This window comes from Loxodonta africana, chromosome 23, assembly GCF_030014295.1.
Source record: "Loxodonta africana isolate mLoxAfr1 chromosome 23, mLoxAfr1.hap2, whole genome shotgun sequence".
NCBI lineage: Eukaryota > Metazoa > Chordata > Mammalia > Proboscidea > Elephantidae > Loxodonta > Loxodonta africana.
In genome coordinates, this window is record NC_087364.1 from 27,756,776 (window position 1) to 27,784,720 (window position 27,945).

At 38.4% G+C, this 27,945-nt stretch overlaps 1 protein-coding gene, 1 long non-coding RNA gene and 1 pseudogene across 5 annotated transcripts in view; all 3 read left to right on the forward strand.

The window, feature by feature from the left end:
- The window catches only part of LOC104846252 (calmodulin-like), a 31,611-nt pseudogene extending 13,347 nt beyond the window's left edge, over positions 1–18,264 (forward strand).
- MICU2 (mitochondrial calcium uptake 2) overlaps positions 1–27,945 on the forward strand; it is a 254,652-nt gene that overhangs the window by 125,367 nt on the left and 101,340 nt on the right. For all 4 annotated transcript variants that reach the window (XM_064275343.1, XM_064275344.1, XM_010593949.3 and 1 more), the window contains 2 exons: positions 18,271–18,318; positions 19,320–19,402. In XM_064275343.1, the coding sequence (XP_064131413.1) occupies positions 18,271–18,318; positions 19,320–19,402 (131 nt within the window). The remainder of the gene's footprint in view (positions 1–18,270; positions 18,319–19,319; positions 19,403–27,945) is intronic.
- LOC135228568 (uncharacterized) overlaps positions 22,222–27,945 on the forward strand; it is a 35,086-nt gene continuing 29,362 nt past the window's right edge. The window contains exon 1 of the long non-coding RNA XR_010319115.1: positions 22,222–27,820. This is a non-coding gene — a long non-coding RNA (uncharacterized LOC135228568). The remainder of the gene's footprint in view (positions 27,821–27,945) is intronic.

Genomic DNA, 27,945 nt, shown 5'->3' on the forward strand with positions numbered 1-27,945 from the left:
TCTAAGTAATGTTCTGGCTTATGTGTTTCTGTGACGCTGGAAGCTGTGCCACTCGTATTTCAGATACCAGCAGGGTCACCCACGGTGGACAGGTTTCAGCAGAGCTTCCAGACTAAGACAGAGTAGGAAGAAGGACCTGGCGATCTACTTCGGAAAAAAATTAGCTAGTGAAAACCTTATGGATAGCAGCGGAAGTCAAGATAGTGGAAGCTTTTTAAAAAAATCCATCAGTAAGTAATCTTTCTACCTTCAGAATATATCTTGAATCCAGCTGTTTCAATCTCCAGTCCCACGGCCTTATCCTAAGTCATTTTCATATTTCTTCTGGATTACCGTACTAACATCTTAAATGTTCTTCCCTCCTTGCCTCTTTGCTTCTCCAATTTATTCTCCAAATAGTAGGAAGAGTGTTCTTCTTATAACAGATGAAGTCACATCAGTCTTCTACTTAAAACCCTTCCTTGTACTAGAATAAAATCCATTGCACTACAATAAAGTTTTAACTCTCTACTTTGCATGATCTACTTTTCTAATTTCATGTCATGTTATTTAATTCCTTCTATTTCACACACACTGGACTTCTTTCCATTCTTTGATGATACCAAAGTATTTATCTCTGGGCCTTTATTTCCTTTGCTGGAACCCTGCCACTTACCACACAGGTTGGTCCTTCTCATCTTCGAGACCTCAGAGAGGCTTTCCCTATCCATTCTCTTTAAGTGGAATACGCCCCCACAGCCACCAGCACTTTATTTTTACCACAATACCCTGTTTATTTTCATAATAGCTCTGTAACATGTTATAATTAAATATTTGTTGACTTTATTGTCTGTCCTCCTGATTCAGCTGTAGGGTAGGAACCATGTCTGTTTTCTTTCCACTATAATCAGATTCTAGTACAGTACATGGCACAAAATAGGTAAGAATAAAGAACTATGCTAGTTTAAACCCACTGCTGTCAAGTCAATTCTGACTCATAGCAACCCTATAGTACAGAGTAGAACTGCCGCATATGGTTTCCAAGGAGCAGCTGGTGGATCAGAACTGCTGACCTTTGGTTACCAGCCATAACTTTTAATCAGAGCCAAATTCCTAGATATAGCAACTCAGCAATTTACGGGGGAGGGGAAACCTTCACAGGGATCTTCTCTCAAACAAAAGTCACTCCTAAATCTTAGAATTATTGAAGAAACCAGACTTTTCCTGAACCCCCTTCTTAAGTTTTTTTCTAGCCAGTGTTTGACAAACTTAAGACTCTTTACCTGCTCCAGTGAAATTCAACCAGAACCACGTAAACTTGAGACTCAAACAATTAAATCATTATAATGGGATGAACATGAAGGAAGGGGCTGACTAGTCAATCCTAAAAATGCATTGAGAGTTCTGTATCTCACAGGAGATAATTAGTGAGATTTCACAAACTTTGAAGAAAGCAGGGAGGCTACATGGCAATGAAGAGTGATATTTTTTGAGGCATAAAGTATGAAGTGGGAGTAGGGGTTTCAAAGAGCAGTAAGAAAATGAAGACATTTGTTTCCTTGGTATGAAGAAGATAAGGAGTACTGGTAGAGATTATATGAAACAGATTAATGGAAGCTTTGAAAGCAACAATGAGATTTGAAGGGGAAGGTAGAAAGTCCAGTTTTCAACACTATCAAGGAGATAAATTCATCATCCTGCTTATATGTTTTCTTCACTGAGTGCTTATCTCTTTCTGTTCTTTACATAGCTGAAGAACTGTTTATATTCCTCAAATGAACAGGACATCATACATGTCCAGGATTTCTGGGTAATTGGGCCTTAGTGATGGACCATTAGAAAAATAAAAAATGGAAATCCACAGCCAAAAGTTCGATTTTTTTTTTTTCCTTTAGGTGTAGTCCATGAGGATATTCATGTGAAAAATAGAGGGAAAACAATGACTGGATGGATAGATAGGTAGGTAGGTAGAAGCTTTAAGAGCAACTGGAAGTAATAAATGACCTTAGGGATAGGTGGTATAGATAGACAGCATACATTTCAGAGTCAGAGAGAAAGAAATAGAGAATGGACACTGAATACTGCAAGAGGAAAAATAAACTTCCCCCCTTTACCATTCATACAGAATGTAAAAGAACAGTCTTCATTAGTAAAGGACTGGCAGGGAAATCAGTACTAAAAGATAGGACTTAAGGATGACAAGAAAATTAAGCAATTAACAGAGGTAATTGAACAAATGGGGGAAAGGCAGAATTGAATAATTATGGAGATTTAGAAGTATCATGACAGGACAAAATCAGAACTATTGTCCTACCATTTGTCTAAATGCTGACTTCTTTTAACTTGGCTTTACTATACTTGCTTTTAACCCCACTCTGACCAGGGTCTCAACTTTGATCCTTCACATTCTCCATCCCTCCAACAGACCTACCGTACCACATTCTAGTTGGGAGAAGAGTGTCCCTAAGATTGGGAAGTTGTCACAGACTGGATATATGGAGCCTCATGATTCCTGTGTATCGTGTAGTTTATAGGCTTCTTTAAAGCCTGCTTCTTCATTTGTATAAAAGAGATGATAGTGTCTACTTCCAGCGTTATAGAAACCTAAACCAAACATTGCCATCGAGGTGATTCTTACTTATAGCGACCCTATAGGGCAGAATAGAACTACCCTCTAGGGTTTCCAAGGCAGTAAATCTTTGTGGAAGCCAGCTGCCACATCTTTCTCCCACAGAGTGGCTGGTGGGTTCAAATTGCTGACCTCTTGGTTAACAGCCAAGTGCTTAACCACCACGCCACCAGGCCTCCTCCAGAGTTATAGTGGGGGTAGTATATGTATGTAAAGCTTCTGGTACAGTGCCTATAAAAGGTGTCCTTGTATTATTATTAGGCAAATCCATGTACCACAATTTCTCTTGGTTTCACTGAAACCAAATTACCTTGTTTCTCTTTGTGCCTCTCTTTCAGTTACTGGCTTCTCTTCCTTCCTCTGGCCATCAAACCTTGGTGCTTACTAGGATTAGAGCTTCCCACTCTTCTTCTTTGGCCTTTCTCTTGGTTTTAGCTTCCATGTATACTGATGACTCCCAAATCTCTACCAGTGTCTCCAGCCCAGGATACTCCCCTGAGCTTTAGCCTTCTATATCCAAACCAGCTGCTGACAACTGCTTTTGAATCTCTCTCAGCCACCTTGAATTTAGCATGCCTTGCCATCTTTTCCCCAAACCAACTCATTCTGTAGTCTTGGTCTCACATGGTAGTAATACCTCTCACCTAGCTCACCCAAGTGGAAAATCTAGGAGATGTCTTCGAACTGTTCCATGTCCTATCCTCCATATATAATCCTGAAGACTTTCTGATTTTGCCTTCTGTATATTTATTGAATTATTCTTTTCTTTTCCTTACCTTGAGAACTTAAGAGAAACAGAACAAATGACTTTGTCATTTCATAAGTAAAATCTAAATCACTTGGAGTTCCTGGGTGGTACTTACGGCCTTTGTTTGGTTTATAAGCCATTTGTAGTCTGAGCCTTGCACGAACTTGTCTTGTCCCCACATATCATTCTACCTACATATGCCATATTAGCTCTTGCTTTTGTGCTTTGTGAATTCTGCTCACTCCACCTATGCTGTTCTCTGCCTCCTACTTTCTAACCCGCCTTCCCCTACCCACCTTCTGCTAAGTTGGAGAATTAGCCCAAGCTTTACCTCTTAACAATTTTCGATTTCCTTAATAAGAAAAGCCTGTGTTCACATTATTCTCTCTATATCCCTCTAACCACATTGTATTATAATTTCTTATTTATATGTCACCTGTTTATCTCTTAGGCTGTAAGGTCATTGAGAGAAAAACCCGTACCTGTTTTCTATAAACTGCTGTGGTCTAAGCACTGTGTCTTGTGTGTGGTAGGGGCTCTGTAAATATTTTTTGACTGAACAAACAAATGAAAACTGAATTAAGTATTCATTTGTGAAGGAGTTCAACACAATGACAAGAGAACAAATGAATTAAGTATTAAACTGTGAAGGAGTCCAACACAGTGAGATAATTGAGACTTTTTTATAGCTTGGCTGTAATACCGCATGTGATCTATTTTACCACATATAAGAAATATCAAGCCTTATATCATAACTACCAGAAGGAAGTACATCCTTGAAATGAGAAAATAATTCATCAACCATGCAATATTATTTCTAAAATAAGTTTTAGGTTATAATTTTTTTTTAAAAACTGAGCTGAATTTCTTCAATAAATGGTGCTAGAATAACTGGTGAACAATGAACTTGGATCCCTACCTCACACCGTATACAAAAAGTAACTCAGAATGCATCAACAACCTAAATATAAGAGCTAAAGTCATAAAACTCTTAGAAGAAAAAATAGGGGCAAATGTAAATCTCAGTGACCTTGGATTTGGCAGTGGGTTCCTTAGATATGACAACAAAAATATATGCAACAAAAGAAAAAATAGATAAATTGGACTTCATCAAAATTAACAACTTTTATGCATCAAAAGGCATTACAAAGAAAGCAAAAGCACAGCCTACAGAATAGGGAAAGTATTTGCTAATGATGTATCTAAGGGTACACTACCTAGAACATATATTTAAAAAAAAAAAAACTCCTACAACTCAACAACAAAAAGATGAAGAACCCAATTTAAAAATAAGGAAAGGACTTGAACAGATATTTCTCCAAAAAGAATGCACAAATGGGAGGCAGAACCAAGATGGTGGCATAGTCAGACACTCCTGGTAATCCCTCTTACAACAAAGACCCGAAAAAACAAATGAAACGATTATATTTATGACAAGCTAGGAGCCCTGAACATCAAAGGCAAAGTTAGAAAACTGAGTGACAGAGAGGGAGAAATGGTTCAGAAGCGGAGAGGAGTTGCCGGACCTGAATTGTAGGGAACCCTGAGGCACCATTCCCGGGGGCGACTGCAGCAGACTGGTGGTAGCATTTGACCGCAGTTTCATCAGGCAGAAACAGCTAGCCGCACAGCCTACTCACACCTCCAGAACCAGAGAAAAATGGCACTCTTGGCAAAAGCTAAGTACTTGCATATATTTTACCACGCCCCCAGCCCCAAAGCCAGCTTCAGTGGCTGTCGATTTCTCTGGGCCTGACATAGGCCCTGCTGAGCAACCTGTGCCGTTCTGCCAGCGTTGGAAAAGGAATAAATTCACAACTGAGAGAAAAGATAATCTGTCAGCTGCACTAAGCCAGGGAACTTAGGTTAGAAGCGGCTCCTGTCCAGGCATAGATGGTGCATGGACTTTGAATACCTTTCTCCCCTGCATGACCTGTGTCGGCCTATTTCCGGAGAACAGGCCCTTGTTGGAAGACTGCAACTGTTCCAGCTGTGCAGTGGAGAGGTGTGTGTTTGATGTTTGACACTGCTTTGCGTATTAAACAGGGTCCTCACCCACATCAGGGGCCTAAGGACTGGTGGCTCCACTCACGTCACCCAGCCACCAGCAACACAGGCCCAAGGATAACTGGTACCTCCCAGACCTTAGAACAAAAAGCATTGGCTGGCCATGGTCCATCTGCAGAACGCACCCACCTGTACGTTCTAGGAAACAGGGACGTGCTTTCCTCGTAGACACTTGGGGGAGAGTTGTCAGCCTCCTGCCTTGTTGAAAGCACGATGCCCTGCTGCAACCAGATACTTGTACCTGCACCAATCGCCCCTGCCCCTCTAAGACTGTAGGACAGAGCCTGTACCACACATTTGATGACAAGCTACCTGGACAGCTGAGCTGAATCCATACAAGAAAAGTGAATGGACTCCTAGGCTGATATACCTGATAACAGCTCTAGCCATCTGCTAACAGGACATTAGCGCTTCAAAGGTGAAAATAATCAAGCTAGCTCACTCAATCAACCTATCTGGGCATATAAAAACAAAATAAAGCAAGAAGCTAGGATATAGTAAGCAAACATAAACTAAACTAATTACAATAACATATAGATGGCTCAGAGACAACAGTTAATATCAAATCACGTAAAGAAGCAGGCCATGATCACTTCAACAAGCTTTCAAAGAATCAAGGGATCTTCTGGGTGAAGGTGCCTTCCTGGAATTTATAGATGCAGAATATAAAAGATTAATATGCAGAACTCTTCAAGACATCAAGAGCGAGATCAGGAAGGAGATCAGGCAATACACAGAACCAGTGAAGGAACACACAGATAAAGCAGTTGAAGAAATTAAAAAGGTTATTCAAGAACATAATGAAAAATTTAATGAGCTGCAAGACCTCACAGACAAACAGCAATCAGAAATTCAGAAGATTAACAATAAAATTACAGAATTAGACAACTCAATAGAAAGTCAGAGGAGCAAAATTGAGCAAGTGGAAGGCAGAATTTGTGAACTTGAAGATAAAGCACTTGGCACCAATACGTTTGAAGAAAAATCAGATTAAAAAAAATTTTTTTAAATGAAGAAACCCTAAGAATCACATGGGACTCTGTGAAGAGAAATAACCTATGAGTGATTGGAGTACCAGAACAGGGAGGGACAACAGAAAATACAGAGAGAGTTGTTGAAGATTCATTGGCAGAAAACTTCCCTGATATCATGAAAGATGAGAAAATATCTATCCAAGATGCTCATCAAACTCCGCATAAGGTAGATCTTAAAGTCACCAAGATGTATTATAAGCAAGCTTGCCAAAACCAAAGATAAAGAGAATTTTAAGAGCAGCTAGGGATAAACGAAAAGTCACCTACAAAGGAGAGTCAAAAAGAATAAGCTCCGACTACTTGACAGAGCAATGCAGGCAAGAAGGCAATGAGATGACTTATATAAACCGTTGAAGGAAAAAAATTGCCAGCCAAGAATCATATATCCAACAAAACTGTCTCTCAAATATGAAGGCGAAATTAGGACATTTTGAGATAAACAGAAGTTTAGGGAATTTGTAAAAACCAAAGGAAAACTATAAGGAATGCTAAATGGAGTTCCCTGCTTAGAAAATCAATAATATCAGGCATCAACCCAAGACTAGAACACAGGACAGAGAAACTAGATGTCAACCCAGATAGGGAAATCACAAAAATAAATCAAGATTTAAAAAAACACTCAAAACAGAGAAACAGTGATTTCATTATTTAAAGGAAGACAACATGAAAACACTAAAGAGGGACTAAGAAATGTAGTCATAGATCTCTCATGTGGAGGGGAAGACAAGGTGATGTAAAGAAATAAAAGTTAGGTTTAAACATAGAAAAATAGGAGTAAATATTAAGGTAACCACAAAGGAGACTAATAATCCTACTCATCAAAATAAAATACAAGAAAAAAAAAGAGACTCGGCGGAAACAAAATCAACAACGAATACAAGGAAAAGACAATGTATAAAGATAAACGACTCAGCACAAAAAATTAAGTGGGAAAAAGAAACTTTCAACAACACACACAAAAAAACATCAAAATGACATCACTAAACTCATAAAAAATCATACCTGTCTATAATTATGCTGAATGTAAATGGACTAAATGCACCAATAAAGAGACAGAGAGACAGAATGGATTAAAAAAACACAGTCTGTCTGTATGCTGCCTACTAGAGACACACCTTAGACTTAGAGACACAAACAAACTAAAACTTAAAGGTTGGAAAGAAATATAGGAAGCAAACAACATCAAAGAGCAGGAGTGGCAATATTAATTTCTGGAAAAAAAAACTTTAAAGTTATATCCACCACAAAGGATAAGGAGGGACACTATGTAATGATTAAAGGAACAATATACCAGGAGGATATAAACATATTAAATATTTATGCACCCAATGACAGGGCTGCAAGATACCTAAAACAAACTGACAGCATTGAAAAGTGAGACAGCTCCACAATTATAGTAGATTTCAATACACCACTTTCGGTGAAGGACAGAACATCAGAAAGAAACTCAGTAACACAGGGAAGATGTAAATGCCACAGTCAGCCAACTTGACCTCATAGACATATACACAACACTCCAGCCAATAGCAGCCAAGTGTACTTTCTTTAATAGTGCACATGGAACATTTTCTGTAGTAGACCACATATTAGGTCATAAAGCAAGCCTTAGCAGAATCCAAAATATTGAAATATTACAAAGCATCTTCTCAGACCATAAGACCATAAGGGTAGAAATCAATAAGAGAAAAAGCAGGGAAAAGAAATCAAACACTTGGAAACTGAACAATACCCTGCTCAAAAACGACTGGATTATAGAAGACATTACGGATGGAATAAAGACATTCATAGAATCTAGTGGGAAAGAAAACACTTCCTGTTAAAAACCTTTGGGACACAGCTAAAACAGTGCTTGAAGGTCAATTCCTATCAATAAATGCACACACACAAAAAGAAGAAAGGGCCAAAATCAAAGAATTATCCCTACAACTTGAACAAACAGAGAGCAGCAACAACAACAAAAAACTCTCAGATACCAGAAAAAAGCAAATAATGAAAATCAGAGTGGAAATAAATGAAATAGAGAAGAGAAAACCAATTGAAAGAATTAACAAGACCAAAAGCTGATTCTTAGAAAAAATGACAAAAGTGAGAAACCACTGGCCATACTGACAAAAAAACAGGAGAGGAAGCAAATAACCCAAGTAAGAAATGAGATGGGCGATAATACAACAGACCCAAATGAAATTAAAAGAATCGTATTAGATTAGTATGAAAAATTGTACTCTAGAAATTTGAAAACCTAGAAGAAAGGGATGAATTCCTAGAAGCATACTACCTACCTAAACTAACACAGACAGAGATATAACAACTAAATAGACCCAAAACAAAAGAGGAGATTGAAAAGGTAATCAAAAAACTCCCAACAACAAGAAAAAAAGCCCTGGCCCTGACGGCTTCACTGCAGAGTTCTATCAAACATTCAGAGAAGAGTTAACATCACTATTACTAAGATATTTCAGAGCACAGAAAAGGATGGAATACTCTCAAACTCATTCTGTGAAGCCAGCATATCCCTGATACCAAAACCAGGTAAAGACAACACAAAAAAAGAAAATTGCAGACCTATATCCCTCATGAACTTAGATGCAAAAATCCTCCACAAACTTCTAGACAATATAATTCAACAACATATCAAAAAAATAATTCACCATGACCAAGTGGGATTCATACCAGGTATGATGGTTCAACATTAGAAAAACAATGTAATACATCTTATAAATAAAAGACAAGAACCACATGATCTTATCAACTGATGCAGAAAAGGCATTTGACAAAGTTCAACACCCATTCATGATAAAAACTCTCAGCAAGATAGAAGTAGAAGGAAAATTCCTCGACATAATAAAGGGCATTTATACAAAGCCAACAGCCAAGATCATCCTAAATGGAGAGAATCCGAAAGCATTCCCCTTGAGATCGGTAACCAGACAAGGATGCCCTTTATCATCTCTCTTATTCAACATTGTGATGGAGGTCCTAGCCAGAGCAATTAGGGTAGATAAGGAACTAAAGGGCATCCAGATTGGTAAGGAAGAAGTAAAAGTATCTCTCTTTGCAGATGACATGATCTTATACAGAGAAAACCCCAAGGAATCCTCCAGAAAACTACTGAAACTGATAGAAGAGTTCAGCAGAGTATCGGGATACAAGATAAACATACAAAAATCACTTGGATTCCTCTACACCAACAAAAAGGTCATCAAGGAGGAAATCACCAAATGAATACCATTTACAGTAGCCGCCAAGAAGATAAAATACTTAGGAATAAACCTTACCAGAGATGTAAAAGACTTATGCAAAGAAAACTAAAAGATACTACTGCAAGAAACCAAGAGACCTACATAAGAGAAAAAACATACCTTGCTCATGAATATGAAGACTTAACATTGTAAAAATGTCTATTCTGTCAAAAGCGATGTATAGATACAATGCAATTCCTATTCAGATTCCAAAGACATTTTTTAATGAGATGGAGAAACGAATTACCAACTTCATATGGAAGGGAAAGAGGCCCCAGATAAGTAAAGCATTACTGAAAAAGAAGAACAAGGTGGGAGACCTCACTCTATCTGATTTTAGAACCTATTATACCACCACAGTAGTCAAAACAGCTTGGTATTGGTTCAGCAACAGATATATAGACCAATGGAACAGAATTGAGAATCCAGACATAAATCCATCCACATATGAACAGTTGATATTTGACAAAGGCCCCAAAACACTTAATGGGGAAAAGACAGTCTTTTTAACAAATGGTGCTGGCATAACTGGATATCCATCAGCAAAAAAACGAAACAAGACCCATACCTCACACCATGCACAAAATCTAACTCAAAGTGGATCAAAGACCTAAATATGAAATCTAAAACGATAAAGATCATGGAAGAAAAAATAGGAGCAATGCTAGGAGCCCTAATACATGGCATAAACAGTATATAAAACGTTACTAACAATGCAGAAGAGAAACTAGACAACTGGGAGCTCCTAAAAATCAAACACCTATGCTCATCCAAAGACATCACCAAAATAGTAAAAAGATGACCTACAGATTGGGAAAAAGTTTTTAGCTATGAGATTTCAAATCAGCATCTGATCTCTAAATTCTACATGATGCTGCAAAAACTCAACGACAAAAAGACAAATAACCCAATTAAAAAGTGGGTAAAGGATATGAACAGGCACTTCACTAGAGAAGACATTCATGTAGCTAACAGATATATGAGGAAATGCTCACAATCATTAACCATTAGAGAAATGCAAATCAAAACTACAATGAGATTCCATCTCACTCCAACAAGGCTGGCATTAATCCAAAAAACACAAAATAATAAATGTTGGAGAGGTTGTGAGAGACTGGAACATTTATATACTGCTGGTGGGAATGTAAAATGGTACAACTACTGGAAATCAATTTGGCATTTCTTTTAAATGCTCAAAATAGTACTACCATACGATCCAGCACTCCCACTCCTTGGAATATATCCTTGAGACATAAGAGCCTTTACACAAACAGATATATGCACATCCCTGTTCATTACAGCACTGTTTACAATAGCAAATAGATGAAAGCAACGAAGGTGCTCATCAACAGATGAATGGATAAATAAATTATGGTATATTCACACAATGCAATACTACGCATCGATAAAGAACAATGATGAATCCATGAAACATTTCATAACGTGGAGGAATCTGGAAGGCATTATGTTTTGTGAAATTAGTCAGTTGCAAAAGGACAAATAGCATATGAGACCAGTATTATAGGAATTCGAGGAATAGTTTAAGCAGAGAAGAAAATATTCTTTGATGGTTACGAGAGTGGGAAGGGAGGAGGGGATAAGGGTATTCATTAATTAGATGGTAGACAAGAACTATTTTAGGTGAAGGGAAAGACAAGACACAATACGGGCGAGGTCAGCACAACTGGACTAAACCAAAAGCAGTTTCCTGAATAAACTGAATGCTTCAAAGGCCAGCATAGCAGGGGCGGGGGTTTGGGGATTATGGTTTCAGGGGATGTCTAGGCCAATTGGCACAATAAAATCTATTAAGAAAACATTCTGCATCCCACTTTGGAGAGTGGCATCTGGAGTCTTAACTGCTAGCAAGCGTCCATTTAAGATGCATCAGTTGGTCTCAGCCCTCCTGGAACAAAGGAGAATGAAGAACACCAAAGACACAAGGTAATTATGAGCCCAAGAGGCAAAAAGGGCCACATAAATTAGAGACTACATCAGCCTGAAACCAGAAGAACTAGTTGGTGCCCGGCTACAACCAATGACTGGCCTGAGAGGGAATAGAACAGAGAACCCCTGAGGGAGCAGGAGAGCAGTGGGATGCAGACCCCAAATTCTCATAAAAAGACGAGACTTAACGGTCTGACTCAGACTAGAAGGACCCCAGAGATCATGGTCACCAGAGCTTATGTTAGCCCAAGAAAGGAGCCATTCCCAAATCCAACTTTTCAGACAGGGATTGGGTTGGACTATGGGATAGAAGATGATACTGGTGAAGAGTGAGCTTCTTGGATCAAGCTGGCACATGAGACTATGCAGGCATCTCCTGTTTGGTTGGGAAATGAGAGGGCAGAGGGGTTGAGAAGTGTGGCCAAATGGACACAAAAATAGAGTGAAAAGAAGGAGTGTGCTGTCTCATTAGGGGGAGAGCAATTTTTGTGTGAGTGACTGACTTGATTTGTAAACTTTCACTTAAAGTACAATAAAAATTTTAAAAATTAAAAGAAAACACAAATGGCCAGTAAGCACATGAAAAAATGCTCAGCAGCATTAGCTTTTAGGGAAATGCAAATCACAATCACAATGTGATACCACTATATTCCCACTAAGATGGCTATTATTTAAAAACAAGGAAAGTAGCAAGTTTTGGTGAGGAAGTAGAGAAGTTAGAAACCTTGTGCATCGCTTTTGGGAATGTAAGATGATGCAGCCACTGTGGAAAACAGTTGGGCAATTCATCAAAAATATAGCTGTAGAGTTACTGTATGACCCAGTCATTCCACTCCTAGATATATACCCAAAAGAATTGAAAACAGGGAAGCAAACAAATTCTTGTACACTGTCTTAAGCTGGGTTCTGTAGAGAAGCAAAACCTGTAAAGCGTGTAAATATATGTAGAGAGAGATTTATATCAAGGAGATGGCTCATGTGATTGTGATGGCTGGAATGTTGTAGCCTATGGGTCAGGATAGAGGGTTCTCTCAATTCATGTAGCCGAAGGGGCTGGCGAACCCAAGATTGGCAAGTAGGAGAGCAGGTCTCCTCTCAGGCTGTGAAAGTTGACAGATCCCAAGGCCTGCAGGTAAGCTGATAGCTCAAGTCCCAAGAAGCAGAGGTCTGACAAACAAGAAGCAGCCGCAGGATCCAGAGTGAGCAAAAAAGCCAGAACGTCTGCTTATATTAATCATGGGAGTGATTACCTGTAAACACTGAGAATTATGGCCTAGCCAAGCTGATACACAATCTTCACCATCACATACACCAGTGCTCATTGCAGCAGTATTCACAATGGCCAAAAGGTGAGAACAACACAAGAGTCTGTCAACAAATGAATGGATAAACCAAATGTAGTATATACATACAATGGAATATTTTGCAGCTATAAAAAGGAATGAAATTCTGATACATGCTTCAATGTGGGTGATCCTTGAAAACATTATGTAAAGTTAAATTAGCCAGACACAAAAGGACAAATATTTTGTGATTCCACTTATATGAAATTTCAAGAACTAGGCAAATTCAGAGTAGTCACGAGGGGCTGTGGGAAGTGGAAACCCTGGTGGCTTAATGGTTAAGTGCTACGGCTGTCAACCAAAAGGTCAGCGGCTCGAAACCACCAGGCGTTCCTTGGAAATCCTATGGGGCAGTTCTACTCTGTCCTAGAGGGTTGCTATGAGTCAGAATTGATTCGACAGCAACAGGTTTTTTGGTTTTTATGGGTGGGGAGTGGTAAATGGGGAATTATTGCTCGATGTGTACAGAGTTTCTGTTTGGGGCAATGAGAAAATTTTGGAAATAAATGATAATGACAGTTGCCCAATGTTGTGAATCTAATTAATGTCACTATATTGTATACTTAAAAAATGGTTTAAATGGCAAATTTTATGTTAATATTTTATTACAATAGGATATTTTTAAATTGAGCTGAATTCTCAGCGTAATACCATCTTTAAGGATGTATTGAATATAAATTATAAGATGTAAATATATTCTTACGGTAGATGTGGAAACTCTAACTCTTTGAGGAACAGTGTTCTGAAAATTGCATGTAGTGGCAGATCGGATTTTAAAAAAAAAAAAATTTTTTTTTTTATAGCAGATCATATTTTAGCATGGTTCCAACTTAAAATTATTTCTAGAGAACCATGGTAACTAGCAGAACCTGTCTCTTCTAGTGACTCTTAAGGATTCTCTAACAAATTTTATATAAATTATTTAAAATATTTCCCTATTAGATATGTAATTTTGAAGCATTGTCGTTGCCCTTTAACAGCATTTATTTTACAATTAAATGTGTATTTTACTGTTTCTCTGATGAATATTCTGAAGTGTAAGTTTTCTTTAGAAGCATTTTCAGAGAGCAGATGCCTAGATGCTATCATAGAAGTATATTGTTTAGTCATAATCTGTCTTTAGATTTAAGGTTCTATTTTTGACACTGTCTCAACTCTTTATTCAGGCTTGTTATTTAAGTCAGTATTTCAGAAAAAACACTGAAATTTTCCTTTTCAAAAAGTTCCCCTTGCATAAAGGACATGTACCTGTGAGGTCTCCTTGGCACCAAGCCCAGTAGTGCTGTCAGTGCTGTACTGATAGTTTGGCCACTTTTTCTCATTGCCATATTCCTTTGAGAATTGGCGTGGGGCTGTTCTCCACTTTTTTGAGGCTGTCAAAGGATGAAATACTTTCATCCTTCAACTAACATTAGAGTATTTCTCCCAAGTACGAAATACGACAAACACATTTAATTTACTCTTTCTGAATATATTCAAGATGAAAAAAAATCTGAAGACTTCTGTAGGCTTTTTTAAATAAATATATAAAGATTAGCAACAACCACTAAGAAGTAGATAATGTAAAAAATTTTTAATTCATTTAAAAACATTTAAAATATAAGCCTGAACCTTTTTATAGCTAAAGCATCAAATTATCTAGATGTAAAATCCTTACTGCCTTGCTCTGAGCTACTTTTGGCCCTTAGTTTCTGCTTTATTTGATTGGGATATGTGTTCTAACATCTGAATTCACCTAAATTCCTGAGGGATAAGAATCAGGATCGGCACAAAGCTTGTTCCTTTAAGGTGGAGGCCAGACACATCTCCAGTCTTGAACTTTTTCACCATTTCTGACAACGGCCACTCCTTCCATGGCACTCTCTACTTGTCTGCTAGTTCAACAGTTCGTTGCAGTGGTCCAACAGAACTCACAGGCCATACTCACAGGCTACAACTTGGGATAAGGATCAACTTCGAAATAACAGGATACAACTCAGGAGACAGGACAGCTTCCAACCTGGACAGCTCTCAGCTCCTTCTAGGTCATGCTAGCCAATGATCCTTCTCAGCTGTGCCTACGGGCAGGCCTCCCTGCTCTGTCTTCAGCCTCCCTGCCATCAACCTCTCCGCTGCTGTCTGGCCCAACTCATGGCCAGTGTAGCAGCTCGCTCAGCTGCTGCCCTCATAGCAGCAGTCTTCTGCTGTCACTGCTTTTAGTCCCACCAACAAGTGCTCAAAGGCACCCTGCTTTGCAGCAAGCCCCCTGCCCAAAGGCACTCAGCTCCCTCTCTCCATGGGCCGCCAAGCCCACTGCAACTGTCTGCCAGTCCCATGGTTCCTGTCACCTGTACTGCTGCCACAGTGTCTCTGCCACTGGGTTCTGCTGTGCTTGCTGCTATTTCTCACTGTGTCACACAATCATCAGTGTTACAGCTCTCTCTTCTGGGCCTAGGAAGTTCTCAGCGCAGGATCCTGGGTCCAAAGGACAACCTCAACTCCAGACTCTTCTTCTTTTTTCAGTTTTATTGTGCTCTAGGTGAAAGTTTACAGCTTAAGTTAGTTTCTTGTTCAGACTCTTCTTGATGGTAGTGAGGTCCCCCTCTACTCTGTGGGAACAAACCAACCGATCTCCACAAGTCACTCAATCTTATTGCGTTGGGTGGTCTTATGCACCACTGTTTGGCTAGTAAATTGACCAATGTCTACAAACCAAACCCAAACCCACTGCCGTCGAGTTGATTCTGACTCATAGAGACCCTATAGGACAGAGTAGAGCTGCCCCATAGAGTTTCCAAGGAGTGCCTGGAGGATTTGAACTGCCGACCTCTTGGTTAGCAGCTGTAGCACGTAACTACTACACCACCAGGTTTCCCGAATCCCTACAAGGTATGTAAAATAGACCAATCACAGGGCAGACTGTGCCCCAACCATTTTTGGCAGTATTATAAACCCATGACCAGAAAAGCCATATATATAAAGAGAAACCCATTGCACTGCAGGAGCCATTAAGGTGTGGTCTTCCTTCATAGATTGATAAATATGTTCCCACTGCCATCACCCTGCTCAGGCCTTTATTCTTCATGTCTGGGCTACCATAACAACTTTATTTCCTGTTGTTGCTTCCACATGAACATTATTTCAGACAGTCATTTTTAATTTTCATATTCACCTCCATCTATCTGATATGTCTTTCCCACTTATACTATGCCTACTTAATTAAAAATTTTACCCATTATTCAGTCCAAGTGGAGCTAGTGAGCCAAATGGTTGTGTAATCATGTCTCAGAGACCAGTAGCACTTACAGCATGGCTAACCACCTGACTTAAGAGCAGATTGTGGAATTCAAAGAAGCTTTGTCACTATTTGACAAGGATGATGATGGAACTGTACAAAGGCATTGAGAACTGTAATGAGGTCTTGGGCAAAATTACAGGATATAATTAATGAAGTAGATGCTGATGGTAATGACACAATTGACTTCTGGGATTTCTGACGATGATGGCAAGAAAAATGATAGACACAGTGAAGAAGAAATTAGAGAAGCATTCTGTGTGTTTGATAAGGATGGCAATGACTGCATTAGTGCAGCAGAGCTTTACCATGTGATGACAAACCTTGGAGAGAAGTTACCAGATGAAGAGGTTGATGAAATGATTATGGAATCAGATATTGATGGTGATGGTCAAATAAATTATGAAGAGTTTGTACAAATGATGACAGCAACATGAAGACATTGTACAGAATGTGTTAAATTTTTATAAATTGTTTGTTTGCCTTTCCTTTGTAATTTATCTGTAAAAGATTTCCCCCTACTGTCAAAAGAATATATATGCATAGTAATTAGGACTCCATTCCTCCATGTTTTCTTCCCTCATTTTACTGTCATTGTCCTGAAACTTTATCCTAGAAAATTGATCAGGTAACATTTTGCATGTGGCTTAATCTGGATATATATAAGCCCTTCTGCACATCTAAACTTAGATGAAGTTGGTCAAATGAGGGAACATCTGAGTTTTGGCTTTTTTTTTAAGTGGTTTTCTTTAGGAACTGTCAGCATGTTGTTGTTTAAGTGTGGAGTTGTAACTCTGCGTGGACTATGGACAGTCAACAATGTGTACTTAAAGTTGCAGTATTGTGAAACAGGTGTATTATCCAGGTACTTGTACACTATTTTTTTGTACTGCTGGTCCTGTACCAGGAACATTTTCTTTTACTGTTAATTGCTTTTTAAACTTTGTTTAGCCACTTAAAGAAAATCTGTTTATGGCACAATTTGCCTCAGATCCATTCCGAGTTGTGTATTTCTTTTCCAATAAAAAAATTACAATTTCAAAGAAGAATTTACCCATCATTCAAAGACCATTTTTAGAAGTACTCCTTCTCTGACATCTGTGACCATTTTCAGAATTACTCCCTCTCTGACACCTGTGAGCATCCAAATTCCTACTGCTCTTACTATCAGTATCACTCAGTGATTTAGCATTTTCTGTAAACATTTCTATTGGGGTCCCCTGATAGAAGTATACACCACCATCAATGAAGTATTCTTAACAAAACTGAAACCTGAATCGGTACACCCCTCTGGATTAACTACTAGTCCATAAGAAATACGGAAGTTAAAGGGACGGTAAAATGATACCAAAGAAGTAGAATCAGCAGGATTTTCTAGAATGTAAGAACCTTTACAGGGCAAATGACCAAGTTTCTTTAACAATTAAACTGAAAGTGGAAAAAAAGACAATTGGAGAACCTATAGACTAAAAAGGACTAAAGAGACCTACCAAACAAGTGAATGCCAGGATCTTCTTTGAATCTTAATTTGAACAAACTTAAAAAAAAAAAAAAAAAATTCTGAAATGAAAATTTAAAACACTGATTTGAACTTTTTAAGATATTAAGGAATTATTGATAATTTTTAGGTGTGGTAACTATTCTTTTTAAGTCCTTTTTAGAGACATAGTCTGAATGTTTTACTATGAAATGATATGCTACCTGGGATTTGTTTTAAAATAATCCAGTAGAAGTTGGGGCAAAAGGGGTATAGACAAAACAAGACTGGCCATGAGGTCATAACTGTTGAAGCTGGGTAAAATTATAATATTTAATTATTCACTATTTTATTACTGTACTTATACCTCAACTCTCCATTATTAAAGTTTTTCACTCTATCAGAGTAGTTATTTCCCCCCCCAAAAAAAATGTACTTAATTAGGTGAAGTTTCAGTGTTAATATCTCTATATGATTAATCCTGAACTATCTAATCTAAGATTTATTTTCTGGTGTGTTTTTCTCTCTTTCAGGACTAATTTCATATACTGAGTATCTTTTCTTGCTTACAATCCTCACTAGTAAGTATTCTACAATTCCTAATGATCATATAGAATTCCCTGTTCTTAGCAAACAGGGTTTTTGGAAATGTGGCACTTGCCTTTATCGTTAAAAAAAATTATTGATACCTTAGTTTCTACATCTATAAAACAATGAGATTTGGTGTAGATTATCACTTTAGATCTTTTCTCCTTCCCTTGTACTATGGCTTCTCATAACTCTGTCTCCTTAATAGAAGGCTGTTGAATATGAGAAGCCTTTACTTAAAAATATTAAAAGACCCTCATCTAACACTCTACCAAAATTCCTAATGGGCCCTCTAAAAATGCCAAAGTCATGAAAAACAAGGGAAGACTAAAGAACTGACACAGATTAAAGGAGACTAAGGAGACATGAAAACTAAATTCAACATGGTATATTGTATTTGATCCTAGAATAGAAAAACAACATCAGTAGAGAAACTGGGAAAATCCAAATGAAGTCAGTAGTTAATCATATTGTACCAATGTTAATTTCTTAGTTTTCATCAATGTGCTGTAGTTATAGAAGATGTTCACATTTGGCAAACCTGCGTGAGGGGTATATGGAAACCCTCTTTACTATCTTTACACCATTTCTGTAAGTCTAAATTTGCCTCAAAATAAAAAGTTAAACAAACAAAAACCCTCCTCTGAGAAAGGAAAGTAAGGAGTAATAATCAATATGAGAATAACCAAACTACTGTAAAAATATAGGAAAGCCCCTGGCAGAACTAATGAAATCAATTAAGTTCTCAAATTAATTGTGCTTACTTAATAGCAGAACAGCAGCAGCACCCCATGAAAAAGATGTTGGAGAATGCAGGGAACAAGGCCTTAGCACAAAATATCAGCCTTTGAAAATTGTTACCATAAGGAAGTAAACATTTTTTCTCTGTTTAGGCACTTAATTACATAGAAAAACCTATAGACCTTCAAATAATTGTGAATAATTTGTATTTCACCAAGATTTAAATTATTATTCATTTTTCACTTCACTGCAGAACCCCACACTGGGTTTCATGTTGCTTTTAAAATGCTGGATTCAGATGGCGATGAGATGGTTGAGAAAAAGGAATTTTTTAAGGTAAGTACATTTTAGTTATTTAGGCTTATTTTAGGCGTGTTCATATAAAACACATTCATGCTTCTTTGATGATTTCACATTTCCAAAAAAATCAAAATTATATTCACTTTCTACATATGAAATGTCAGTAAATCATTTGTACATTTAAAAATATTAAATTTTATGATACCAGTAAGGAGTGAGCTTCTTGGCTCAAATAGACCCATGAGACTTTGTGGGCAGCTCCTGTCTGGAGGGGAGATGAGAGGGCAGAGGTGGTCAGAAGCTGGCAAATGGACACAAAAATAGAGAGTGGAGAGAAGGAGTGTGCTGTCTCATTAGGGAGAGAGCAACTAGGAGTATGAGGCAAGGTGTATATAAATTTTTGTATGACAGACTGATTTGATTTGTGAACTTTCACTTAAAGCACAATAAAAATTAAAAAAAAAAAATTAAATTTTCTGTAATACTACCTTGAGGAAATGGGTAGTAAGCAAATAGAGCATGAGATTCCAAAAGGAGGAACTAGCTTAAGCATTTACATTTTATAGGTTTTTTTTTTTTTCATTAAGTGATATTACAGTAGGAAGGGCTTCAGAGAATATATATGTTAAAAGTTATTCTTACACTAAATTAAAAAAAAAAAAAGGAATAGAAACTTTGGTCTTCCCAAGGCCTAAAAAAGACCTTCCTATTTCTCTCCCCACCGCAAAAAAAAAAAATTAAAGAAAAGGCCACAATAAGTATACATTGGTAAAATTTTCCAGGAATTTGCTAAGTATAATATTTGAAAAGCTGAAAATATGTTTAAACAATGTTTTAATTCATCAGCGATTTTGTTGAGTATATACATAACTGACAAATTTATTATACTTTTAAAAAGCTTTTGAGATATGCAGTAAACAGAACTTTTATACATTGCTCTCGAAATGTAAAATGGTACAAACACTTGAAAACCAAAACTGATAGCTTCTTTTAAAGTTAAATATACACTTAGCCTATGACCTAGCAATTCTACTCCTAGGTATCTAGCTCAAAAAAAAAACTTCACCCAAAGACCTGTATATGAATATTCATAAACACAGTCCAAAAATAGAAACAAATGTTCATCAACAAGTGACTGGATAAGCAAATTGTGGTCTGTTCATACAATACAGTAAGTATTACTGTAGTTTTACACAAATACGGCACACCTTCTGTGTTGGTTTGCCAGCCATACCTTCCTCCCATGAGGTGCTATGCCATTTTTTTTACAGCAACTTGTATGCATAAAAATATGGGATTAACATTAAAAAGAAACCAACTACTGATAAACTCAACATGGGTGAATCTGAGTGAAAGAAAAGGAGTGCATGCTGTATGATTCCATTTATATGAAATTCTAGAAAGGTGTATATCCGTAGTGACAGAAAGCACATAATTCCAGCCTAGACTAGGCAGAAGTGGGAATTGACTGCAGAAATACTTGAGGGAACTTTCTGGAATGCTGGAAATATTTTAGATCTTGATTGGCATGGTGGTTATTTGAGTGTATAAATTTGTCAAAACTCATCAAACTTTAGACTTTAAATTTGGTTTTATATGTAAGAAACTATCTCAAAGACTAGAAACAAAGGACATAGCAAAATAGGTCCTAAATAAAGAATAAGTTTATAAACAGTACAATCCCATAAAAATTACATTTATACATTTTGAAGTCTTTAGAAATTATCTGCAAGAGGGTGTATACAGTGTATAAATCTAAGCATATGGGAGAAACTAGGGTAAATGACGTGAAAACCCATGCAGGTAAACAAAGTACCAAATGAGATTGTCAGTATTTACCTTAAACTTTAATAGAAATAATCTTATCTGATGTGGCCAAGATCAGGAGTTCTTCAGTTAATTGTAAAAGTCTGTTAATGTAGCAATCATCAAATAATAGTAATAACCCAGACCCCAAAAAAAAAGATACCTATGTAACAAATAATTTAACTTAAAAGCCCCCACGTGTCTGTCAGTTTGTCGTACTGTGGGGGCTTGTGTGTTTCTGTGATGCTGGAAGCTATGCCACCGGAATTGAGATACCAGCAGGGTCACCCGTGGAGGACAGGTTTCAGTTGAGCTTCCAGACTAAGACGGACTAGGAAGAAGGACCCAGCAGTCTACTTCTGAAAAGCATTAGCCAGTGAAAACCTTATGAATAGCAGCAGAACATTGTCTGAAATGGTGCTGGAAGATGAGCACCCCCAGGTTGGAAGGCACTCAAAAGATGACTGGGGAAGAGCTGCCTCTTCAAAGTAGAGTTGACCTTAATGATGTGGATGGAGTAAAGCTTTCAGAACCTTCATTTCCTGATGTGGCATGGCTGAAAATGAGAAGAAACAGCTGCAAACATACATTACTAATCAGAACCTGGAATGCACACAGTATGAATCTAGGAAAATTGGAAATCGTCAAAAATGAAACGGAACACATAAACATCGACATCCTAGGCATTAGTGAACTGAAGTGGACTGGTATTGGCCATTTTGAATCGGACAATCGTATACTCTACTATGCTGGGAGTGCCAACTTGAAGAGGACTGGTGTTGCTTTCATCAACAAAAAGAGCGTTTCGAGGCAGAGCCAAGATGGCAAAATAGACAGATGTTTCCGTCGAGCCCTCTATACAACAAAGACCTGAAAAAACAAGTGAAACAAGTATATTTGTGACAAGCTGGGAGCCCTGAGCATCGTAGGCAAGCTTAGACAATGAACTGAGGGGCAGGGGAAGGAAGAGACCGTTCAGAAGCGGAGAGAGGTTGCCGGACCTGAATCGCAAGGAGCCCTCAGGCACCATTCCCGGAGTGGCTGCGGCGGGGGCAGCAGGCTGGTCCTAGCATTCGGCCGCAGTTTCCTCAGGGAGAAGCAGCCAGCCACACAGCCCACTCACACCTCCGGAACCTGAGCAGAAGGGCACTCTCAGCAAAAGCTAAGTACTTGCATATATTTTACTGACCCCCACCCGCAACCCAGCTTCAGCAGCTGAATCCCTAGGCCTGAGACAGACCCTGATGAGCACCTGGAGCTGTCCTCCCAGCCTTGGGGAAGGAAAAAATTTGCAACTGGGGGGAAAAGATACTTTGCCAGCTCCATTAACTGGGGGAGCTCAGGACAGAAGCGGCTTCTGTCTAGGCATAAACCATCCATGGACCTTGAGCACTTTTGCCTTCTGCATGGACCTGTGTGGGCCTATTTCGGGAGAATAGGCCCCCGTTGGCAAACTCCAGCCATTTCAGCAGTGTGGTGGAGAGGTGGGTATTTGACATTTGACATTGCTTTGCCTATTAAACAAGGTCCTCACCTACCCACAACAGGGACCTAAGGACTGGTGGCTCCACTTGGGTTGCCCAGCCACCCACGGCAGGGGCCCAGGGATAATTGGTACCTCCCAGTCCTTACAACAAAATCTTTGGGTGCCCACGGTCCCTCTGCAGAGCCCACCCACCAGCACACTCTAGGGAACAGAGATGCGTTTACCTCAGAGACACCTGGGGGTCGGTTCTCAGCCCCCTGCCTTGTTCAGAGCATCACCCCCTGCTGCAATCAGATACAGGTATATATGCCAGTCACCCCGCCCCTCTAAGACTGTAGGACAGAGCCTGTACCACACACTTGATATCAGCTACCTGGAAACCTGAGCTGAATTCATACAAGAAAACTGAATGGGCTCCTAGACTGATATACCTGACAACAGCTCTAGCCAGCTGGTGACAGGACACCATAGCTCCAAAGGTGAAAATAATGAAGCTAGCTCACTCAAGCAACCCATAGGGGTATACCAAAACAAAGCAAAGCAAGCAGCTACGACACAGTAAGCAAGCATAAACTAATACAATAACTTATAGATGGCTCAGAGAAACTCAATATCACATCACATAAAGGAACAGGCCATGATCACCTCAACAGGCTCTCAAAACAAAGAATCCAGGGATATTTTAGATGAAAGTGTATTCCTGGAATTACCAGAAGCAGAATACAAAAGTTTAATATACAGAACCCTTCAAAACATCAGGAAGGAAATGAGGCAATACGCAGAACAAGCCAAGGAACACACAGATAAAGCAACTGAAGAAATCAGAAAGATTATTCAGGAACATAGTAAAAAGTTTAATAAGCTGGAAAAATCCATAGACAAACAGCAATCAGAAATTCAGAAGATTAACAATAAAATTACAGAATTAGATAACTCGGTAGAAAGTCAGAGGAGCAGAATTGAGCAAGTAGGAGCTAGAATTTCTGAACTCAAAGATAAATCACTTGGCACTAGTATATTTGAAGAAAAATCAGATAAAAGAATTTTAAAAAATGAAGAAACCTTAAGAATCATGTGGGACTCTATCAAGAGAAATAACCTACGAGTCATTGGAGTACCAGAACAGGGAGGGATGACAGAAAATACGGAGAAAATCGTTGAGCGTTTGTTGGCAGAAAACTTCCCTGATATTGTGAAAGATGAGAAGATAATCTATCCAAGATGCTCATCGAACTCCACATAAGGTAGATCTTAAAAGAAAGTCACCAAGACATATTATAATCAAGCTTGCCAAAACCAAAGATAAGGAGACACTTATAAGAACAGCAAGGGATAAAAGAAGAGTCACCTACAAAGGAGCACCAATAAGAATAAGCTCAGACTACTCGGCAGAAACCATGCAGGCAAGAAGGCAATGCGATGACATATTTAAAAAATTGAAGGAAAAAAATTGCCTGCCAAGAGTCATATATCCATCAAAACTGTCTCTTAAATATGAAGGTGAAATTAAGACATTTCCAGATAAACACAAATTGAGGGAATTCATAAAAACCAAACCAAAACTACAAGAAATACTAAAGGAATGTCTTTGGTTAGAAAACCTAAATATCAGGTATCGACCCAAGACTAGAACACTGGGCAGAGCAACCAGAAGTCAACCCAGACAGGGAAATGCCAAAAAAAAAACAAAGCAAGATTTAAAAAAAAAAAAAAGCCCAACCCAGGGTAACGGCGATGTTATTATATAAAAGAAGACAACATTAAAATAATAAAGAGGGACTAAGAAATGTAATCATACGCCTTCCATATGGAGAAGATACGGTGATACAAAGAAATAAAAGTTAGTTATAAATTTAGAAAAATAAGGGCAAATAATAAGGTAACCACAAAGGAGACAAACTATCCTACTCATCAAAATAAAATACATGGGAAAAATACAGACTCAGCAGAAACAAAATCAACAACAACAACTATGAGGAAAGGACAATATATAAAGAAAATCTACTCAGCGCATAAAATCAAGTGGGAAAAAGAAGCTGTCAAGGCACAAAAAAGACATCAAAATGATAGCACTAAATTCATACCTATCCATAATTACCCTGAATGTAAATGGACTAAATGCACCAATAAAGATAGAGAGTGGCAGAATGGATTAAAAAACAAGATCCCTCTATATGCTGCCTACAAGAGACACACCTTAGACTTAGAGACATAAACAAACTAAAACTCAAAGGATTGAAAAAATATATCAAGCAAACAACAATCAAAAAAGACCAGGAGTGGCAATATTAATTTCTGACAAAATAGACTTTAAAGTTAAATCCATCAGAAAGGATAAGGAAGGACACTATATAATGATTAAAGGGACAATACACCAAGAAGATATAACTGTATTAAATATTTATGCACCCAATGACAGGGCTGCAAGATATATAAAACAAAGAAAACATTTCAAGATCTATCCTGCAGTACAGTGCTGTCAGTGATAGGATAATATCCATACGTAAGACCAGTTTGTACGAGTATTATTCAAATTTACGCACCAACCACTAGGTCCAAAGACGAAGAAATAGAAGATTTTTATCAGCTGCTGCAGTCTGAAATTGATCGAACATGCAATCAAGATGCATTGATAATTACTGATGATTGGATTGTGAAAGTTGGAAGCAAAGAAGAAGAACTGATAGTTGGAAAATATGGCCTTGGTGATGGAAACAGTGCCAGAGATGAAATGATAGAATTTTGCAAGACCAACAACTTCTTCATTGCAAATACCTTCTTTTACCAACATACACGGCGACTATACACATGGACCTCTCCAGATGGAACACACAGAAATCAAAATGACTACATCTGTGGAAAGAGACGATGGAAAAGCTCAACATCATCAGTCAGAACACGGCCAGGGGCCAACTGTGGAACAGACCATCAATTGCTCATATGCAAGTTCAAGCTGAAACTGAAGAAAATCAGAGCAAGTCCACGAGAGCCAAAATATCACCTTGAGTATATCCCACCTGAATTTAGAGACCATCTGAAGAATAGATTTGACTCATTGAACACTAGTGACTGAAGACCAGATAAGTTGTGGAATGACCTCAAGGACATCGTACATGAAGAAAGCAAGAGGTCACTGAAAAGACAGGAAAGAAAGAAAAGACCAAGATGGATGTCAGAGGAGACTCTGAAACTTGCTCTCAAACGTCGAGCAGCTAAAGCAAAAGGAAAAATTGATGAAGTAAAAGAACTGAACAGAAGATTTCAAAGGGCGTCTCGAGAAGACAAAGTAAAATATTATAATGACATATTCAGAGAGCTGGAGATGGAAAACCAAAACGGAAAAACACGTTCAGTGTTTCTCAAGCTGAGGGAACTGAAGAAAAAAATTCAAGCCTTGAATTGGCAGTAGTGAAGGATTCTATGGGGAAAATATTAAACGACGCAGGAAGCATCAAAAGAAGATGGAAGGAATACACAAAGTCATTATACCAAAAAGGATTAGTCGATGTTCAACCATTTCAAGAGGTGGCATATGATCAGAAACCGATGGTACTGAAGGAAGAAGTCCAAGCTGCTCTGAAGGCATTGGCGAAAAAACAAGGCTCCAGGAATTGATGGAATATCAATTGAGATGTTTCAACAACCAGATCAGTGCCGGAGGTGCTCACTTGTCTATGCCAAGAAATATGGAAGACATTTTCCTGGCCAACTGACTGGAAGGGATCCATATTTATGCCTATTCCCAAGAAAGGTGATCCAACTCAATGTGGAAATTATGAAACAATATCATTAATATCACACGCAACCAAAATTTTGCTGAAGATCATTCAAAAATGGCTGCAGTAGTATATTGACAGGGAAATTCCAGAAATTCAGGCCCGTTTCAGAAGAGGACGTGGAACCAGGGATATCATTGCTGATGTCAGATGGATCCTGGCTGAAAGCAGAGAATACCAGAAGGATGTTTGCCTGTCTTTTATTGACTATGCAAAGGCATTCGACTGTGTGGATCATAACGAACTATGGATAACATTGCAAAGAATGGGAATTCCAGAACACTTAATTGTGCTCATGAGGAACCTTTACATAGATCAAAAGGCAGTTGTTCGAACAGAACAAGGGGATACTGATTGGTTTAAAGTCAGGAAAGGTGTGCATCAGAGTTGTATTTTTTCACCATACCTAGTCAATCTGTATGCTGAGCAAATAATACGAGAAGCTAGACTCTATGAAGAAGAACGGGGCATCAGGATTGGAGGAAGACTCATTAACAACCTGCGTTTTGCAGATGACACAACTTTGCTTGCTGAAAGTGAAGAGGACTTGAAGCACTTACTAATGAAGATCAAAGACTACAGCCTTCAGTATGGATTGCACCTCAACATAAAGAAATCAAAAACCCTCACAGCTGGACCGGTGAGCAACATCTTGATAAATGGAGAAAAGATTGAAGTTGTCAAGGATTTGATTTTACTTGGATCCACAATCAACAGCCATGGAAGCAGCAGTCAAGAAATCAAAAGACACATTGCATTGGGTAAATCTGCTGCAAAGGACCTCTTCAGAGTGTTGAAGAGCAAAGATGTCACCCTGAAGACTGAGGTGCGCCTGACCCAAGCCACGGTATTTTCAATCTCATCATATGCGTGTGAAAGCTGGATAATGAATAAGGAAGACCGAAGAGGAGTTGATGCCTTTGAATTGTGGTGTTGGCGAAGGATATTGAATATACCACGGACTGCCAAAAGAATGAACAAATCTGTCTTGGAAGAAGTGTGGCCAGAATGCTCCTTAGAGGCAAGGATGGCGAGGCTGCATCTTACATACTTTTGACATGTTGTCAGGAGGGATGAGTCTCTGGAGAAGGACATCATGCCTGGCAGCGTACAGGGTCAGTGTAAAAGAGGAACACCCTCAACAAGGTGGATTGACACTGGCTGCAACAATGAGCTCAAGCATAACAGTGATCATAAAAATGGCTCAGGACTGGGCAGTGTTTTGTTTTGTTGTGCATAGGGTCACTATGAGTCGGAACCAACTTGATGGCACCTAACAACAACAACAAATGTATATCGATTTTTCAACCTTTTGATTTAGAACTAAGACCTTTTCTTTGAGTTTGAGCAACAGATGAAAATTCCTTTGTTATTTTGCTTGCACAGGTACGTCCATAATGTATTTTCTGCAGTTTCCATTTTCTATAAAGTGTGGTATAAACTTAGATATTTGTAAAGCAGTGTGAATGTAGTATCTTTCTAGATTTTTATGATTTTTCCTGATGTTTACA